This window comes from Bubalus kerabau, chromosome 1, assembly GCF_029407905.1.
Source record: "Bubalus kerabau isolate K-KA32 ecotype Philippines breed swamp buffalo chromosome 1, PCC_UOA_SB_1v2, whole genome shotgun sequence".
In the NCBI taxonomy this organism is placed as follows: Eukaryota; Metazoa; Chordata; class Mammalia; order Artiodactyla; family Bovidae; genus Bubalus; species Bubalus kerabau.
In genome coordinates, this window is record NC_073624.1 from 10,798,245 (window position 1) to 10,817,872 (window position 19,628).

The 19,628-nt window shown below is 54.1% G+C and overlaps 1 protein-coding gene across 20 annotated transcripts in view; it reads left to right on the forward strand.

Moving 5' to 3' along the window:
- Nucleotides 1–19,628, forward strand: part of MICAL3 (microtubule associated monooxygenase, calponin and LIM domain containing 3) — a 156,535-nt gene that overhangs the window by 97,267 nt on the left and 39,640 nt on the right. For 15 of the 20 annotated variants that reach the window (XM_055567379.1, XM_055567325.1, XM_055567319.1 and 12 more), the window contains 9 exons: nucleotides 455–628; nucleotides 2,012–2,095; nucleotides 4,648–4,746; nucleotides 6,357–6,413; nucleotides 8,380–8,487; nucleotides 10,649–10,756; nucleotides 11,206–11,392; nucleotides 14,740–14,828; nucleotides 15,531–15,618. In XM_055567379.1, coding sequence (XP_055423354.1) covers nucleotides 455–628; nucleotides 2,012–2,095; nucleotides 4,648–4,746; nucleotides 6,357–6,413; nucleotides 8,380–8,487; nucleotides 10,649–10,756; nucleotides 11,206–11,392; nucleotides 14,740–14,828; nucleotides 15,531–15,618 — 994 coding nt within the window. Of the gene's footprint in view, nucleotides 1–454; nucleotides 629–2,011; nucleotides 4,621–4,647; nucleotides 4,747–6,356; nucleotides 6,414–8,379; nucleotides 8,488–10,648; nucleotides 10,757–11,205; nucleotides 11,393–14,739; nucleotides 14,829–15,530; nucleotides 15,619–19,628 lie in introns of those variants that run through there. The other 5 variants (XM_055567424.1, XM_055567432.1, XM_055567384.1 and 2 more) reach the window with 4 other exon arrangements.

Consider the following 19,628-nt stretch of genomic DNA (forward strand, 5'->3'; position numbering starts at 1 on the left):
AATGCCTGGGGTTCGCTGGAGCAACTGTAGTATGCCTCTTCCTGGCTTAATCCCCCAATGTCTGAGTTAGTATTGCTGGATCTTTCCAGTTCATCCACGCGAGGAGGGTGGGCATGGATGTTTCCTGTGGCCTTGTGCCTCTGTTCTCTGGAGAGCATTCCAGGAGCACACGCGTGTGCATGTAGCTTTCCTTTCTCTGTGGGGTCACACACATGGTGAAGGGCAAGGGGCCTTCCGGGGATGTGGCCACACCAGCAAAAGCCGGAGCGCCTCTTCATTGCTGCCCCCGCCCTGAGTCCATCTTGAGATGAGAACTGCGAGGAGCGCTCTAACCTTGAGACCAGCCATCGCGCCAGGCCCGGGGGTCAGGCCTGGGGGTCAGGCCTGGGGGTCAGGCCCGGGGGTCAGGGGGGCTGCTCTGACACAGGTGGCTCTCGGGGCCCATGTTCCTCAGGAGGACACACCCCGGGGCCACAGAGGAGCAAGGCCCACCCTGGTGAGCACGCTGACTGACCGGAGGATGGACGTGGCCCTCGGCAACCAGAACAAAGTGAAGTACATGGCAACCCAGCTGCTGGCCAAGTTTGAGGAGAACGCGCCCCCACAGTCTGTGGGTGTGAGGAGACAGGTAGGCCCCACTCACCCGCCGGGACCTGGTCTGGCCCCAGAGGAGGGGGCTGGTAAGATGGGGAATGTCCCAGACCCCCCGAGGGCTCCGGGCTCGAGGCGGCGTCTGTGTGGGGAGGGACGAGGGTTACTGCGTCACCAGGCAGGTTTCAGGTGTCTGTGACAGATGCCCACCCGGGCCCTTTGCAGCGTGGTGGGGTCTCAGTCTCTGCACGTAGGTGTGTGTTCACACGCATACATATGTGAGTAATAAACCAGCGCTTGCCCTGATCAACCTCAGTCCCAGAAACCTCTGCTTCTGCTTATTGAGGGAAATGCTGAAAAGTATAATGTTGGTAATTAAGGCCCCTATAGTGTTACTGATGTTTTGCCGTGTTTCTTTCGGGTCTTTCCTCAGTGTGTCTTCATTTCCATAGTTGAGGTCGTTGATGTACACTTTTCTGTTCTGCTTTCTTCCCGTAACTTTGGGCAATATTTCCATGTTCCAAACTCCTTACGAGTCTCTTCCAAAGTGTGCGCTCTGTGCCTTTCTTAACCCTTCTTCTGGTGCTGGATGTTGACTTGTTGCTCATCGCTAATGATAAGCACGGAGGTGAATACTCTGCTGATAGAGCTGCCTTATTAGACTGTCCTTGCCGAGGTCAAGAGTGGGCATGTTGTCAAGATGCTCCGTGGGCTAACCTCACTCCCCCGAGTCCTGCTGAGGGCTGGCCGGTGATGTCTGTCCGGTCTCGTCTCTCCTCTTGCTCGTCCAGAAGTCACTCTGGCTTCTCATGAGAGGAGGTGCTGGCATAGTGCGGTCCACACCGAAAGCTTCTTCCCGGACCCCTGGTGCTTAAGCGCGCGTCTCCTCTTCACCTTCTCCACGTCATCAGCCCCTGTTCCTGTGGACCAGGGCGGGACCACCACATGAACATCTTCTCACGTCTGGTGCTCGCTCAGATCCTCACGCCTCAGGCGTCCGTGCCGAGGAGCCTGCAGCCCAGGCCCTGTCCCACCTTGGGAACATGGGATGCTGTCCGCCAGAGGAAGTTTGTCCTCAGGAGATGCACGCCTCATTTTCCAAGTGGCAATTAGTGGTTTAGGCTCAGAGCAGTGAGCTTCGGAAAAGGATACTCAGAATTACAGCTCTGTCTGTCTTCTCCTTTGCATTTGCTTTTGACCTAGTTGGGGTTTGTTTGTTTTTTTCACAAGTGTAATCTATATGTTTTTCTTTATAAGTGTAACTTTCTAGAATTAATTCTCTGAGCCCTTCTTCAGTTCTTAGATGTGTGTCTGTCTGCTGTGAGGATCATCTTCGTGTCTTCTACCTTAATGTGTGTTTTTTTTTGTTTTTTTTTGTCTCCATGTGCTGTCCCTCCCCACACTGGCCCGTGTGTCACAGCTGACACAGGAGCGTGGGGTCAGCCAGCCGTCCAGCTGCCTGCCCGAGCAGGGTCGCTCTGCTCCCACCCCCCAGTGGAAACAGGTAAAGGAACTGCCTGGGCCCAGGCCTTCCCACCCGCTCCTCCTCTGAGCCAGCTGGGTGGAGGCCTCTCTGGAGCCCCGGATAGGGATCTGTGCGCATTTGAGTAGACTCCAGGAAGATCTATCAGAGAGTACTGACAGTATCAGGCGTCCCTAATAGCTCAGTTGGTAAAGAATCTGCCTGCAATGCAGGAAACCCTGGTTCAATTCCTGGGTCGGGAAGATCTGCTGGAGAAGGGATAGGTGACCCACTCCAGTATTATTTGGCTTCCCTTGTGGCTCAGCTGGTAAAGAATCCGCCTGCAATTTGAGAGAACTGGGTTCGATCCCTGGGTTGGAGAGATCCCCTGGAGAAGGGAAAGGCTACCCACTCCAGTATTCTGGCCTGGAGAATTCCATGGACTGTATAGTCTATGGGGTCGCAAAGAGTCGGACACGACTGAGCAGCTTTCACTTTCACTAAGAGTATCACATGACCTCTATAACCCCTTCGGTTTTGGGAATCCAGTGAGCAGGCTGGGCTGTTTGTTCAGTGTTGAAACCAGCTGGGACTGCGTGGTGAGTTTCCAGAGTCTTTGGGGTTTTGCTCTTAAAACCTTTGTCCCAAGTTGACCTTTAGCTGACTCGTGTCTGCATGACCCCTGGAGGACCATCCTGAGTTTGGGGCTCAGGGCAGTGGGCCTTTCCTGTTAAACAGGAAAATGTTATCCAGGTAATAGTTTCAAACTGTGGTTTGTTTCCTTGTTTCAAACCATGGACATGGATCTGTACACTTCATTGGTGTTTTTGCTACATTTAAAATATCCTTTTTAGAAATTTTCACTGAAGTCTCTGCAGAATCTCCTGTAGAGCGACTTCTACATGGTAGAGTCGGGCAGAAAGAAAGGAGGTGGCGCCTGGCAGTCACAGGAAGCCCGTCAGCCACGGGAGGCCTCTGCTCTGTCCCTCCTGCGTCAGGAGTACGGCCTGGGTCTGCTGACTCATGGTTTGGAATCACTGAGGACTGGGGTTCTGAGCGGTGGTCGGTGTGTGGCCATGGTGCCCTCCTGTGCTGGGAAGTGCTGGGAGGTGGTGAGTTAGGTTTAGTTGAATGACTTTTAGGGCAGATTGTTTCTTTGTTTACCTTTCTTTTAAGAATATGCACATAAGGCAGGCCTGTGAGGCTGAAATGGAGGCTTCTGAGCAGAGTCCAGATTCACCACAAAGCCAAGCTGCCTCTTCATGTGGTTGGGGAAGGGTGGTCTTCTGAGAAAAACTTGTTAGCAGTTGATTTCTGTAGCAATTGATTTACTGATTTACCCTTCACCTTGAGTAGACCCTCTGATTTAAAGGTCAGTCTTTAATGGAGGATCCCTGAAAGGGAAGATGAGCTACTTTGCCAGGTTCTTACACTCGTCACAGAGGTGGCCTGAGACAGGAGTCTCCAGGTAAAGAGATGGCCTTGAGTGGCACATCCTGGAGCAGTCCAGGGCAGGAACCCCTGCCAGGCCGCAGGGGTGCCTGGAGCCTCAGCCCGTGCGGGTGCTGCCTGCACACGTCCGGGTGGTCTGCGGTCGCGGTCAGTGGAGTTGAGTACATACTGCCAGCTTCTCCAGGCAGAACAGAACCCGTACAGTCAAGTCTGCTCTGGGAACGGGCAGCGGAGATGCAGGTTAGAAGGCGCAGCCGGGTCTCTGCAGCGTCAGACCTATGCTGTGTGTCGTGTAAAGCAGAATTGTCGGCCTCCCCGCTGTGGGGGGCTGTGACCCCAGTTCACGCCCTCATGGATGCATCATGTCACGGATGACACATCCCCAGTACTGACCCGGGGGGCGTCACGAGCCTTGCACCTAGTCCCTGAGGGAGAGAACACCGCCAGGCGCCACACACATGGGGACACGGGAGGACTCCTTTTGGGGGTTGGGGGTGCTGACAGGAGCGGTGTCCCTGCCTCCCCCTTCCTGGGCTTTGCAAGCAGCACCCCACACGTCGGTCTGGGCGTGAGGAAGCTGAGGCCCCTCTGACCTAGGAAGCTGGTGGTTTGTTAAGCATCAAAGGGTCCTATGCTAGAGACAGCCCCCCAGGAAGTGGACGCCGTGGAAAGGGGCATCTGGGGAAGTGGTCTGCGGACGCTGCAGCGTCAGTTGGCAGAGGTGCTCTTTTTGTCTCCTGTCTCCTGCTCTTCCCTGTGTTTCCTTGGTCATCTCCCAGAACCTTTCGAGTGTGAGTGAGGGTATGTCCTGGGCCCCTCTCTTCTGCCCCCAACTTTCTTGATAAACCAACAAAGAAGAATGTGCTCCAGGTTTGTGGGATTTAGAAAGTGCTGCACTCTAGGTCCTGAGCCCACAGTGGCTGCACGAAACTCGGATCTGCAGATAGTGCGCCTCCAACCAGAGGCTGACGGCAGGCGGGGCGGGTGCTCCCTGAAGACACGGGTTTGTGCTGATGGAGGCATGGGGTCGGGGAGGGGTCTCAGGATGCCTTTGGCAGGAGCCTCTCGTCCTTCCAGAACCAGCCTCAGCGTGGCCGTCTTTTCACCTGTGTTCTCTCTGTTTGTGTCTCTTGGTGTAAAAGCGACGGGACAAGGAGCGTTCTCGGACCTGCCCCAAAAAAGTGATCACCCTCTCTCCTCCCCCTACTCCGCCTCCTTGTCGGGCACGTGGCGGCCAGCAGGTGACCCCCTCTGCATGCTCTGCCTCCTGTGTGCCTGCCTGCCTGTGTGGGTGGCTAGGGTGGAGACCAAGTCAGAGTCCCCCCGTTTCCGTGGTGACCGGTACTGGTGGACCTCAGGGTAGCAATTGTATGGTCAAACCCTGGGTGGTTTAATCCAGTCCTGTATCATAAGAAGATGACTGTGCAGCTGTAAACTAAACTTTAAACCACACTGACCCAGACACAAGGTCCGACAGCCTGCGCACACTTTCATGCAGCCCTGCTGGAGTCAGTCATGTTGGTCTTGCTGCCCAGGGAGACGCAGTTCAGGTGGACTTTGGAAGCTTTTTCTAAGGCTTCACTTTATGAGTTTGGTTCCTTCCGATTTTGCAAGCCTGCCTCCTGTTTATCTGGCTTTTGCCAACAAATGGCTGCCCTTCCGTCCACCCCTCTCGCTCTCCAGGCAGACACTGGAGAACTGCTTCATGGCAAGTGGGCCACACATGTTTGTGGCCAGCACGCCCACTGAAAGTGCGTTACAGAACAGCGTTTTTGACTTGTGTTGTACATTCCTGTAAAATAAAACAGTGATTTTAAAGAAAGGCAGGATCTATGGAAAGACATTTCCTTAGCTATGGTAGCCTGTTCAGGAGGTAACCCTGTGCTATGTCTGATGAGCGGGCCCAGCCGATGTCCCTGGGTCTGGACCCTGAGCCCTTGTGGGGCCGTGACTGCCCTGGGCCCTGTCCATGTCAGAGAACAACCACAGGCGTTTCCTGTGAGCCAGGCAGAGTTCTGAGCGCTTTCCTGTGTCATCTCAGTCTCTTCTCACGATAAACCTACAAGGCAGGTCCCGTTAGCGTCATCCTCTTACAGCTGAGGAGACAAAGGCGGAGGGTCAGGAGGCCAGGTCACGCAGTGAACAGTGATCCAAGAGCTAAGCCCGAGAGTGTGACTCTGGAGCCTGAGTCCTGGCCTCATCCAGCCCTCAGGGACCCACTTGCTCATGGGCTCCAGAGAAACTTGGAAGCTTTGGGTCAGTTTTGCACAGGCGCAGGGCCATACAATGAATCCTGGGTTATCCAGAGTGACCAGAGGCCTCCACAGCCCCATGAGTGCTCCTCAGGACAGCAGGGGCCTGTGTACTGGGCCTGTCCTCCCATGCACAGCTCTTTGTTCTCCTCGCCCTGTCCTGTGATCCTGTTCAGGGACCATGCCCCACCCTGGAGTTTCCTGTGGACTGTTGTCATGGTCATTCACTCCAGCCGATTTCCACCTCCCCACCTTTCCTTCCTAGTGTCTTGTAGTGGAAAGCTTCGCCCCTCTAACCTGCCTCTCCTGTTAACCTCCCACTGAATGCCTGGCCGTGTGCTGCTGTTTTCGAAGAAACGTGTCTGCTCCACCTCTGCACTAACCGTAGCCCTTTATCCATGTGGCTGGCTTGGAGAAGGACAGCTGTGCTGGGAGTTGCCCTTGGGTGATGGGGTTTGAAGTGGATGGGGCTGTGGTTGCTGGGGGCAGCAGGCTGCAGGATGTGTGTTGAAATGAACTCTGACTCTGTCGCACTGTCACTCAGTAGGTCCAGATAGAGAGTTTGGACGGAGCTTAAGTTTCTGCTTTGTTGCCAACAGACACACAGGGATTTTGATGCCGACAGCCGTGGCAAGCAGAGCCCCCAGCACGAAAGGGTAAAAGCATGCCCGTGGCATGGGATGCTGGCAGCCACACAGACGCGGCACGCTAGGGCGGGGGGCAGGGGGGGAGGCGGGCGTGGCCCCTGGCCCTTGCTTTTTGCACACTCTGGTCACCCAGCCAAGAGCCAGAACTCTTTGCTAGCAGTGATGACCCATGGGAATAGCATTCCTGGAGAGCATCCGTCCACTCCAGAAAAGAACCCTCAGATGTGTGCTTCTATGAAAGGCCTCTTCCTCCCGCCCTCAGCCCCCTTTCCCACCCGTAAATACGTGCCTTTGACTCCAGGGGAACGGTCAGATTCCAGAAGCAGGAGGAATTTGCTTGGCTCTTCCGCGAGTCTGGGATCCCGAGGTAGAAATCCCAAGGACGCCAGAGCTCTTACCAGCATGGGGAGTTTTCAAGGATGAAGAGGACAGGGCAGGGAAGGAAGGTGATGGCGGAGCCTGTGATGGGGAGCTGTCGATCCTCTGTCTGAGAAACTAGGGGCAGACAGCCAGTCACACTTGTCCATCGAATAATCTGATGAGTAGCAGAGATGCCCGTGTGAAAGCCTGCTGACTTTATGGAAGGGTCTTGGTTGTTGTTACCCTTTAATTGATCCCTGAGTGGATGCCTCTCTGCAGCCAGAGCGAGAACCAGCTCTCGCTGTTCATTTCATATGGGCTTTCTCCTCTTTTTTTGGCTTCCTCTGCCTTTGCTCTCTGAGAAGTGTGCTCGTGACTGAGCAGTAGTTCTGGCTCCCCCGGGCCCATCAGGAAAGTAGCAGTAGCCCTGTGTTGCGTACTGTCACCAGGGCAACAGGAAGGAGGTCCCTGGGGCAGGAGGCGGGGCTGGGTGGCCTTTCCACGTCACCCGTGTCACCATGGCCTCTCTGCACGTGCCCAGCCTCTTTCATCCTTCTTCCCAGGCTGGTTCCTCTCAAGAAGAAATCTCAGCCTTTATACTGAACAGGGCTAAACCCTCTGCTTTGGGGAATGCATATTTGAGGAGGGGTCACAATGATTTTGATTGAAGCAGAGCCTTAGCAGGAACAGAGGGAAGAGTGGTGAATGAGAGGAGAGACTGGACAGAGCAGCAGCTAGAAGCTTGGGGCTTCGGGGTGCAGGGGGAAACGGTCAGGTGGGCAGGAAGCTCCTTTCATCATCCCGGGGCCAGTTTCCAGCTTCCTCAGTGCAGGGCTCCCGTCCAGATGCTCTCGAGGGTCACTGCTTATGTCCCTGTCAGACTGTTCCTCCACCACCCCCATCCAGCTGTGCGTTCGCCTGCTTCTCTACTGTCCAGGGAGTTTGGTCTTTTCTATTTGAGCCTCTAAAGCAGAGGCTGGTGACACTCTCCGTCACCCCGTCACACCCGAAGCTTTGCAGTTAGTGTGAGCTGAAGTAGGGGAGCTCAGAGCGGAGGGGTGCCTCTTCCCTGCACCCCACAGGTATCTCAGCCCAAACCTGCAGGAAACAAAGCAGTTACCGCTTGCTGAGTTCTCAGCCCCTTCTCGCTGGGGCCCGGAGAATCTGGCTGCTAGGCCCACTAGCTCCACGTGCTGCATGGGGACTGCAGAGGGTTGGGGGCTGGCTCCAGGGTCAGCTTGGCTTCTCTCAGCCCCACCAGAAGAAGGAGGAGCCACTTTCCTGGCTTTTATGTACAAAGAGCGAGCTTCACTGCAGATCTGCTGTCCCTGTGGTCCCCTCCCCATCAGGCTTGCAGAGTGATGAGCTGGTGGAATCCCCTCTGCCCAAGAGAGATTCCAGCTCAGGCCATGAAGGGCTCGGCGGGGCGCACAGGACGTGTGGGCTGGACACTGCCTGGAATGAGCCATTGCTGCTTCTGGAACTGAGTGTTTTTTTTTTACTGCATTTGTAATCCAGATGGGTCTGAAACTGCCAAGTTGCTTGTGTTCAGGACAGTGTGTGACTTTTCATTTCACATTTCCTTTGGTTTTTTTCTCCATCTTGTATCTTATAGCCAGAGCCTGAGCCTTCTCGTCGATTTTTGGTCGATCAGTGGGAGCTTTCTCTAAGCCTCCGCTCCGCCAGCCGCCCTGCTTCCCCCTCCTCCGACTCCCTCCGACAGGTAGCTCGGCCCAGTCGGGGCAAAGCTGCTTCCTCTCCAGCCTCCACTCTCTTCTCCCACACAAACGTCCTTCCTGTCTCCTTAGGGACCCAGCTGTGTGTGTTTGTCATGCATGTGAGGGTGGTAGGCGTCCAGCTGAGTGCAGGCGGCTGCTCGCTTCACTGTAGCAAGTTCTGTCCACTTTGGCCCACATTCGGCATGTTCCAACCATACCAGTTAATGATAGAGTGTTTTTAACTCCACGTGCCTTCCTGTTAATGCATTATAAAATAAGAACTGTAGTGTAATTAAATCTCCTAAAGGGAGTGGTGGCTACCCAGTATTCCAGGTGCCTCTTGAACTGTAATCATGTGAGGAATGAGCTCTGCTGGGTCCTGCGATGGATCTGACCCAGACGTGCAGGGTTTGCAGACAGGTGGCAGGGCCTTCGGCCCGTTCTGTCTGTCCCTGTTCCTGAGCTGCTGGCAGACTGTGCAGAATGGAGTGCGTGTATGGTGGCCACAGTGTCAGTCCAGAGATAGCTACATTGCAACTGTTTCTTGAGAGTTGGGAGAGGAAAACCATCTGCTGTTCATGCTAAAAAACAAAGAGAACTGAAGGTGACAGGTGCTTTTGTGCCAGGCAGCCCTGGGCTGCGCTTGCTGAGGGTGCTGGTTTCTGATGGGAGCACAGGGTCCCGGCTGAGCCGGGATGACCCCGAACTTGCTCCATGTCACAGCCTTCAACGCGGTGTCTGGTCCATGCGCTCACTTGTCTGCTGCAGGGGATGTGCTGTTTTCTGCCCCTGGGGTTAGCTTGGCTGCACCTGAGTGTCTGTCTGTTCCAGGCTTACACTTCCCTCACATCTGTATCTAAAGAGGGCTTCGGTCTAAGAAGCACTTGTGTTTCTCGACCACCGATGGGTATGAGCTGTGAGTTAATGAGCAAATGGCACTAATCTTTGGAAATCTCCTTATTTTAAATTGAAAATATAATTGAGCCCTCAGCTCCAGCTGAACCTTGGGAACTGCTTGATGCGCCGCTGCTGTCCTCGTAGTCCACAGAGCGTTTCCCCGGAGTGTTCCTCTGGTGTCCTCGCTTCATCTGGGATGTGCCGGTGCTCAGGCTGGTGGTTCCCTCCCATATGGCCACCTGCCGGGGTTGCTGGCATCCCCAGCCCTCCTGCATGTTGTGGGTGTGGAATGAGGAGAGGGTTCCTCAGGCTCGCGGGCACATGGCTGCTGAGAGTGTCACACACACAGGCTGCGGGTGAGGCTTGGGCCTCACTCCCTGCAGACGAGCTCAAAGCAGGGTTTCCACAAGAAGACTTGCCATTGAAATGCGTAGTTTTCTCCTGTGACTTCTTCAGCTTTGTTGGAAAAAGGATTGAGGTGGTTGGATTTTTTTCTTTTATCTTGTTTCAACTTAATGAAGGACCCCTCCTGGATGGAAGCACATCTGGCTTCCACAGCAGCCCTGCAGACTCCTGCAGCGGCTTCAGCAGTGGCCTGGCTGGCCCGGACGGCTTTGGCCTCAGGGCCCAGAGGAGCACAGAACTCTCCATGGGATAACGGGCAGAGGAACGTCCTTCCTGGTAAAGCCAGGGCCTCTGATGCCCAGCACGGAGGCTCTGAGTGCAGCGGTTACCAGTGAGGACGGACGTCATCCCCGGGGACACACATTACCCAGGCGGAGAGTTGGCCTTGCTGTCTTTCTGTCAGTAAATGAGGAAGCAGCACCCCAAGCCCTCTCCCAGGCCGGGGACGTGCCCGCTGTCTGGTGCCTGCTGTCTACAAGGTCGGGGGGGGGGCGGTCCCCTCGAGTTCTTCGTATGCAATTTGAGCCACTGGGCCGTAGGCCCTTCCCACTCCTGTCTGCTCACATCCACCGTCCTCCCACCTGCGCGTCGCCTGCACTCCATCCAGAGACGTGAGAGAGGCCAGGTTCTCGCTCCTGAATTTCACTGTCCCTGCGGCCGCTGCCCCCGCCTGTGCTGGCGCCAGCGTGTGGACACTGACACCTTGTCCCCTGCTCGTGGGCACTGTGTTGGCATGTTTGTTGCTGCACCTTGTGTTCATTTTATACCTTTCAAAGATTTTTCCCCCCCTGTCTTCTTAATTTATTTATTTATTTCCTTCTCATTTTCCTTCTTTCTGGTCATTTTACAATCTCCAACCAATAGAAGTATATAAAGATGTACACGGGCGGAGTGAGCTCATTGGCTGAGCAGATAGCCAATCAGCTTCAAAGGAAAGAACAACCCAAAACCCTTCTAGACAAGAAGGAACTGGTAAGATACGCTAAGGGCACTGTCTGTCTGGATAAGGCAGCTCTGGAGAGCACGCCTGCTTTGCTCTAAGTAGCTCTAGTGACATACGCAGCCACTATGTGCCATGTGGTGTGTTTTTGTTTTTTTTTTCTGAGGGGTCTGTATTTTGCAACTGACCTTCCAGGACTGAAATTGTTGTTTAGAATGTTGTGTGAACGGTATACACAGAATCTCCTAGTGAGTGCTCTAGGGTCCAGGAGCCTGTGTCCATGGAGAACCACAGGAGCACCTTCAGATCAGAGTCTGATGAAAGAACTTGGTTTGATCGTTAGTAAATGGCAGAGAACAGACTCCGTGCCGAGTGCTGGGTGGGCACGAGGCTCCGGTCCCCAGGCCGAGCCACTTAGTGAGGGTCGTGCACCCGGGGAGTGCTAGGAGACCTCTCCCTGACCTGTGCCTCCATCCCCCAGGGCTCCATAAAGAAGGAGTTCCCGCAGAACTTGGGAGGCAGCGACACCTGCTATTTCTGCCAGAAGCGGGTCTACGTGATGGAGCGGCTGAGCGCCGAGGGCAAGTTCTTCCACCGGAGCTGCTTCAAGTGCGAGCACTGCGCCACCACCCTGCGCCTGTCGGCCTATGCCTACGCCCTCGAGGACGGTGAGCTCCCTGCGCCGGAGGTGCGCCCGGACACGGTCCCCACTGCTTGCTCACACAGATGCTTTTCTTTCTGCCTCTCGTGAGCATTCCCACCCCGTCCACAGAGTCACCAGGCAGTGTCATGGATGACTTGGTGACCATGGAGAAGTGAAGGGCATGTGTTTACCTAAACGCCTGCCCTGGCTTCACAGATAACATGCTCTCCTACCTCACGGCAGGATCTTAAGATAAAAGGGGCCCAAGGAGAATAAGTCTTTTTATCTTTGCTTTAGAGAAGAAGAATCACAGTCTCAAAAAGCCACGTTTCTTGCCTGAGGTCAGTGGCAGCACATTGAAACTGCGTCCTTGGCTGCTGTTCTCGGACTTTGGTTCCCGAAGGTGCCCGAGTTGTGCGCATGGTCACCCGTTCTCTCTTGCATCCGCATCTCTGTGGAACTGAGAGCACGTGGCACAGGCCTTCATCTGGTTTACTGTGCTGGTCAAGCCCTGGCCTTTTGCGGTATTTGTTGATTTCATAGTGGGATGACCTTGACAAGGCAGAAGGTGGAGGATTATGCCAACTGGTAACAAAGCCTAATGGAGAGGTGTGTCTGCCACCTGAAAAACCTTGGGGTTAACTGCAAACAGTCACCCAAGACATTGATGACTTCTACACCCGTTCCTACAGAACCCCAGAGGGACTTTTTGAGAGGCCATCTTACTGATCCAACAGTGATGAAAAGATGCAGGTGTACAGGAGGGGGAGTGAATCCTCGTGGGGTGGCCCTCACACAGGAGGGGGCCGCCCTGCAGTGAGGAGATAGTCCCTCATCCAGGCTCTTTGAATAGTGAGTGAGAGGAGCTGAGGAAAGCTGGCCCCTGTTGTGGCCCCTGGTCCTCTGCTTACACGAATGAAAAGTGAGGGCCGGGGTGCAGCTCTCCGTACCGCACACACCAGGTCTTCAGAGAACGCCTTTGATCTCCCTGATGGGCTTGGTGAATGAAGCCCGCCCCGTGTTTCTGTCTGTGAGGTTTACCTGGAAGGATCTTTCCAGGTCCAAAGAATTGATCCACAAGTATTTTTGCCCCTAGATTCTGTGCCACACCTGGAGACACATTCTCTTGTGGGGTGGATGGAACGTAAGCAGGCTGGGTCCTGCGTGGGGTGCCCTGGCAGCATTCAGTGTGAGAATGGCTGTGGGCTCCAGGGCACAGTGCAGACTCTGACTTTGGACAGTGCAGAGGAGGAGGGAGCCATGACACTCAGGGTGTCAGGAAGCACCTCACCTGTCCTGGGTGGACTCTGGAGAGCGGTGGGTGAGGCTTCCTTGCCTTCCTGGAATAAATCCCACTTGATAATGATGTCTGATCCTTTCAAAGTGCTGTTCAATTTGGTTTGCTAATATTTTGTGGATAATTTTTGCACCAGTGTTCATCAGGGATATTGGTCCGTAGTTTTCTCCCAGGCTCCTTATCTGGCTTTTGGTATGAGGTTGATGGTGGTCTCATGAATGAGTTGGGAGTGTCCCCATTCAGTCATCTGGATGCATTTGAGAAGGCTTGTTGTTAGTTCTTTAAATGTTTGATAGAATTCACCAGTGAAACCATCCGGTCTGGGGCTTTTCTGTTTTGCGAGAATTTTAATCCCTGATTCAGTCTCCTTACTCAGTACTGGTCAGTTCAGGTTTTCTGTTTCTTTATGACTAAGATTTGATAAATTATGTTTCTAGGAATTTATTCATTTACTCTAGGTTATCTAGATTGGCAAATAGTTGTTTTTAGGAGCGTCTTAGGATCCTTTGTATTTCTGTGGTATCACTTGTAATGTCTCCTTTTATTTCTGATTTTATTTATTTGAGTCTTCTCTCTGTTTTTCTGAATTAGTCTGATGTCAGTTTTATCTTTAGAACAATCAGTTTCATTGATCTTTTCTATCATATTCTTGTTAGGTCCTCTTATTTTTAACTTCAAAAATAGGAAAGTTAATTTGTTAAAGGAGCTGCTCTCTCCAAAGGAGAAAGATGAGTGGGATTACTCTGGTTTCAACAGTTTCTCTAACAGGGTCTGTCCTTTAATTTTCAAAACCTTGACTATAAGTGGGAGTAAAGAAAGGGGTGAGGAAAAAACACCCCTCTGTGACTGAATTCCACTACAAGTGTCATGGGAAAAGCCAGGGTTGGCATTAATCAAGCTTGTGATCCCACCCGCAGCAGGACACACACGTTACGCAGCAGGACACGCGTTATGAAGCAGGACACACGTGTTATGCAGTAGGACACATTATGCAACAGGACACACGTGTTATGCAGCGGGACACACGTGTTATGCAGCAGGACACATGTGTTGTGCAGTGGGACACACATGTTGTGCGGCGGGTCATGTGTTACGCAGCAGGACACACGTGTTATGCAGCAGGACACACGTGCTATGCAGCAGGTCATGTGTTACGCAGCAGGACACACATGTTATGCAGTGGGACACGTGTTATGCAGCAGGACACGAGTTATGCAGCGGGACACATGTTATGCAGCAGGACACATGTGTTATGCAGCGGGACACACGTGTTATGCAGCGGGACACACGTGTTATGCAGCAGGACACACGTGCTATGCAGCGGGTCATGTGTTACGCAGCAGGACACACATGTTATGCAGCGGGACACACGTTATGCAGCAGGACACATGTGTTATGCAGCGGGACACACGTGTTATGCAGCGGGACACACGTTATGCAGCGGGACACAATGTTACGCCAGGACCCAGGCAGCCCAGGTGGGCACAGCTGAGCACTGGGAAACACTGCCGGACCCTGAGGGTGCCGTGTGCACGCTGATGCTCTTTATTAGGCTTAATTCTGTTTTGTTCTAGTCACAGTCGATTGTAGGATTTTTTGGTTTGTTTTGCATTGTCTTTAATGCTGATCTGACCCACTAAGGATCTGAGCTGCAATCTGACCAGCGCCAAGTCGCACATGGTTGCCAGAGGGCTGCAACAGAGCTAATGTTCAGTGCTGCCCCACCCGTGGCAGCCTTCATGCCTCCAGCACTTGTGTTCACTCTCGGTTCCCCCAGAAATGCTCCTCTAGCTCTTCATGTGACCACATCTTTGTTCTGCACACACAGCCACTTTGTTTGCTGGCCCTGCTGTACAGGCTGCAGTCTCTGCTCTGGGCCCTGATTGGGTGATGGCTCTGTGGCCTCCACACATCCGGGCACAGGGAAGAGGAGGGCCTGGCCTCCCTGGACAAGAACCCTGGCCTGGGCAAGGTCGGGCTGGGGCAATGGGGACGCGTGTGCCAAGACCAGCAGTCAAGTCCGGCATTTCAGAGACTTGCTCACTACCTCTTCCCCTGCTCCCTGATGCCTGCAGGTAAATTCTACTGCAAGCCACACTACTGTTACCGGCTGTCTGGCCCTGCACAGAGGAAGAGACCGGCAGGGGCGCCTCTTTCTGGAAAGGTAACGGGGCTGGGCTGCAGGGGTGGGGGCACCAGGTGACTGTCCAGTGCGGTGGCAGCTCAGGCATGGCCAACAGGCCCTGAGTGACCACTGAGAAGCCCTTCCTGTGAGTGGGAGGGTATGAGAAGTGGTCTTGGTCTGATTTGGGAAGGGGCAGCATGTCAGGACTCATTGAATGTTGGGTTTCACTATGGAAGTGTTCTTGCCAGCACCTGAGCTACGTTGGGAAGAGCGTGTCCACCCCTCCCTTCTGTTTGTTCTGTATAAAAAAAGCCTTTTGCCTTGAAAGTTGCACCTTTCCTGAGAGGAGAACGCTGGAAAAGGATTTGGCTCGAAATAAATGTTCTGCAGCCAACTCCTTTAACTTTGTTTATTCTAGGGACCACTCATCTAAGAACTTTATTTTAAAAGACTGAGCATAGTCAGCTCCCTGCTTGTCTTTTCAAGTGAGCTTGGTATCCTCTCAGATGGGGTGTCCCTGTGTATGTCGGCAGCTGACCATTGCTTCCTGGAGGGCCTCTGGGATGGCAGAGAGCCCATGGGAAGGGGTACCAGGCACCTCTGGACCGTGACTCCCGCGACCCCCGTGATATGTATCCTGGCACGTCTCTGGGTTGCCTGGTGACAACAGCCAGCCGACCACAGCCAGGTGTCACTGTCTCTTGAGACGTGGTGCCTCACTCAGTCATCTTCCTCTCCTAGGAGGCCCGGGGACCCCTGCAGGACAGCCCCGCCGCGGACGCCAGCGGACGGCCCAGCACCAGTGCCAGCCCTGCTGAGAGAAGCCCAGGTAGCCTCACTTCCTTGTTTGGCTGGGTGGCGCGTCACTCGCTCGGCCTCTGCGACAAGGCCAAGGGGATGAGCCAGCACCTCCAGTGCAGCATTTCATCGATTGGGCATCAGGCGGCCCAGAACCCTCCGGACTCCTTTTTCATGTGCCAGCTGCTTGCGTTCGGAGTCCCCTTTCTCTATGGGCTGTCGGAGGTGCTGGTGCAGATCCGAGGGGAGTTTCACTGGCCCACTGTGAGTCAGTAGGGCACCATCAGGTCAGCGGCATCGCCCACACTTCGTGCCGTCTGTTCCAAGTCTCAGAGTTTTATTGCCGGGCCCTGGGACCTGCCCACATCCATCAGACACCTGGGGGCCAAGCCCAGGCCTGTCCAGAGAAGAGGAGTTCAGAACTGGCTACTTTTAGCACTGACCCACGTGACGAGCCAGGGCAGCAGGGCCTTCCTGTAGTCCCTCGTGGTGGGCTCCTCAGGCCAGGCGTGGAACTGTGAGAAGGTCCCAGGGTTTGCACACAGGCCCACCTGCACTGGATCTCCTCTGTCCCCTTCGCTGCCCTGGTGTCTGGGGCAGCTGCTGCTGTTCTCCCCACACCCGTGACCGCTGAAGGAGAGGCCCTGGCTGGTTCCATTTTAACGTCTTCCTGCATCAGGAGGCGAGTGCCACCACCGCCACTTCTGAAAATACTTTTATTCTGATCTCGGAAGGCAGGAAGAGAAGGGCTCACGGAACCAGCTTTGTTGTGAAGAATAGTGTTTTTTTCCTTAAAGCCACTTCTCCCTCCTCTCTGCCAAAGCAGCCTGTGTGGTGTGTCCACAGTCCCACAGATGCGGGTGGTCCTGGGGACCTGTGCAGCCCCACCTGGTCACAGGCCAGCTCACTGCAGCTGGCGGGAGAGGAAGTCATCAGGGCCCTGCTCTCACCTGTCACAGGCGTCGTCCCGTCCACAGAAATCACCCTGTGGAAAGGACAGGTTATCGGCTAGAGGGAGAGGAGTTGGGCATAGGATTCCCAAAGGGAGGAGGAACAGGGTGGTCCTCTTGGTCCTCAGATGGGAGGCTGGTAGTGCTGCTCCTCTGACCGCGCTTCGGAACTGCCTGAGCCCCAGGGGCGGGACGTAAGAGAGCTCAGCTCTGCTGCTGCGTGTGGCTCTCTCTGATCCGGGCAAGTCTGCAGGTGCCCTGGAGGTTGGACCAACATTTTATAGCCATGTTTAAGCCACGAAGGACTTGCTACCCCTTAAACCTCTTATAATCCATCTTTCTCATGAGGTGCTGAGGGCCCGAGTTGGGGAGGGGCTGGCAGAGACGCGGACGTGTGCCTTTGAGCAGGTGAGCACCACCTGGGGCTCAGCACACAGCCAGGGCGCTCAGGCTCTTGTGAACATCTGCAGAGGAGTGAAGCCAGCGGAGGTCAGGCCGTTCCTGGTCACGCACCTGATCTGGTTCAGTTTGCTGTCTGACTGTCTGCTTTGGAAGCGTGGTAGGCTTTAGGATTTTAGGAGCTGTGAAGAGAAAAGGGTTCCGTAGAGAAGAGGAACCTTCTCTGAAGCAGGGATAGAAGATGAGAGCTGGGCATGTGACTGAATCAAAGGCTTGTGGGCCCTCTTGATTTTGAGGGAGACGCACCTCTCCCAGCACGCGGGTTCAGGATGTGAGCCCTGGTTGGCGGTACCCTGTGGGCAGCAGTGAGCCAGTGCCCAGAGCACTGGGGTCCAGTGGGTAGCTGTCTTTGGAGACCTGGGCTTTCAGAAAGACAGCTCTGAGTGTGGACACGCCCCAAGACACCAGCACTTCCCCTCCACAGGAGAGGAGCAGGACATGGTTGCCCGTTACACGTGGCATGACATTGATTTCTTCTGCTCCTTTAATAGAAAAAATCCCAAACTAAAGTTTTGGTTAACTGGAACCTTGATTTGAAAAGATTCAGAAAAATTCAGGTGTTGGAGGGCTTCAGAATGTGTGCTGTGGACGGCAGTTGGCAGGCCAGGTCCTGGCACGTGCCCTGGGCTTCACTCTGAGCAGGAGTGAGTGGTGTGTGGAGCGTGGCTCACACTCGGGTCCCCGTTTCCCGGGAGGTGGGGCCAGGGGAGCCGTGACGGGTCGGCTGTTGTGCATCTGCCCTCTTTAGTCTGGGGCGTTTCCCTCCTTTCCCTTGTGTTCGCCTCTTCCACCACAATTACTGCTGTTGCCAAAAATACAAACACAGCCCGTGAGTTAGAACCTAGTCCAACGTCCTCTGTCTCTGGCAGCCAGGCTGCTGCCTGCTTTAACATCTTCGTATGTGATGTGCTTTTGATGTAGAAACCCTCTTTTCTGTTCTCAGTCTGTAACTAGTTTGTCTCAAGCTTCTTACACTGGCTGCTGCAGGTTCGTGGGCCTGGCACAGGTTTCCTTACCCTGGCCTCAGATCACCTGCCCATAGGAAACATTCGGAGAACAGGTAGAGAAAGAAAGAAAACCCCAGATGGTACGTTTTCCCCTTGAATACAAGACCCTCAGTTGCGGGTTTTGAGGCCCTTTCTTCATCCAGAGGACTCCCCTTTACACCTCGTATGGTGGGGAACCAGAACTGAAGTGTACAGGTGGGGGTCATGGTGATCAGAAACGCTGTCCTTCCAGTCCCTGCGACAGACATGGGACGGGAGGAAGGCTTCGTTGTCTGTCATGTTACGGAAAGATGATCTTAACACACAAGGCTGTCTGGCTGGGCGCTGCCTGCCCCCATCCCTAGACAGGCCTGCGTGGCACCCGGGTTCGTGGTGGGCCTGCCGAGTGGGCACTGGGAGACCAGGTGTTGCTGCACCAGCAGGGACGGTCGTATGGCAGGGCGCCTCCGACCTATCCTGGGTTCCTGCCATCAGGAGGGGGTTATTACCAGATCTCCCACTGCTTCCCAAGTCTGCTTCCATTTCTGGAAAACCTGTTAGTGAGGCAGAGACTTCTGCATCCAGCTTCCCTGCCCAGTCCCGAGAGTCATAGCAAATGGTGATGTATGCACGTTTACATATATACACCCACGTGCTTGTACTGCTTTAGCTTCATGTGTATAAGTACACGTTTACATATTGTGCCCTGAGTAATAATCACAATCCTAGTGGAGCTGTTTCTAAAGCTTCTCTTTCCTTAATTCTGGTTTACCTGGGGACCTAGCCTATCTTACTGTTCCGGTCGGGGTTTGGAGGGAGCAGAGAAGCCAGGCTCCTGGTGGAGGTGGAGACTGTAGGGTGAGTGTCTCAGAAAGCAAGCAGAGCATACTTCCAGCACCAGAGACCAGGGGCACAGGGCTCTCTTTCAGGGGCCCTGAGGACCGCTTCGCTTCCAAGGCATGTCTGACTCCCTGGGCCTGTTACTGCAGCTTCCTGCTGTCTCTTGGTGTTTAGTGTGTCTGTAGACAGTGGAATCCCATAGTCTCTCCTGACAGTGGCCTCAGCGTGGCCTTGAAGGCCTGACCAGTGAGTTAAGGGGTTCCACACCCCACTTTTCCTGAGCCGTTAAGCAGCAGTGGGTCTCCAGGCATGGTACGGAGGCCAGAGCTGTGTCAGGGATGCCCGCCTTTCTACCTCCGGCCTGCCTTCTGTGAAGCTCCATGCTTGCCTTTAATCTCTGCTGTTGTGAGTTTTGGTGTGTTTCTTTGTGAGCTGTTTTTATTTAATTGTGTAACTTTGTTTTTTCCGTGAAACTTTGTTTTCTGTGAAACTAAGGTGTTGTGCTTCTAATTTTTTTTTTTTTAAACAAATGTTACCGTTCTTATTTAAGAGAATAAATTCCAAACAATCTTCAGGTTTCTGAGTATTTCTTTTCCTCCCCTTTCTCCTGATTGGAGGGTGGGAAGGGCCCACTCAGGCAGGTCTCAGGAATAGGCTTGACAACGCTGTGCCTCAGGACGCTCACTCTGGGGCCAGGTCGGGGGAGAGTGTAGGTATATTAAAAGGGCATTTATACCTGAAGTAAAAGGTTCCTGTCAATGGAAAGGCCCCTGTTCTGGGGGTGGGGGAGCATGGTGGAAGACATT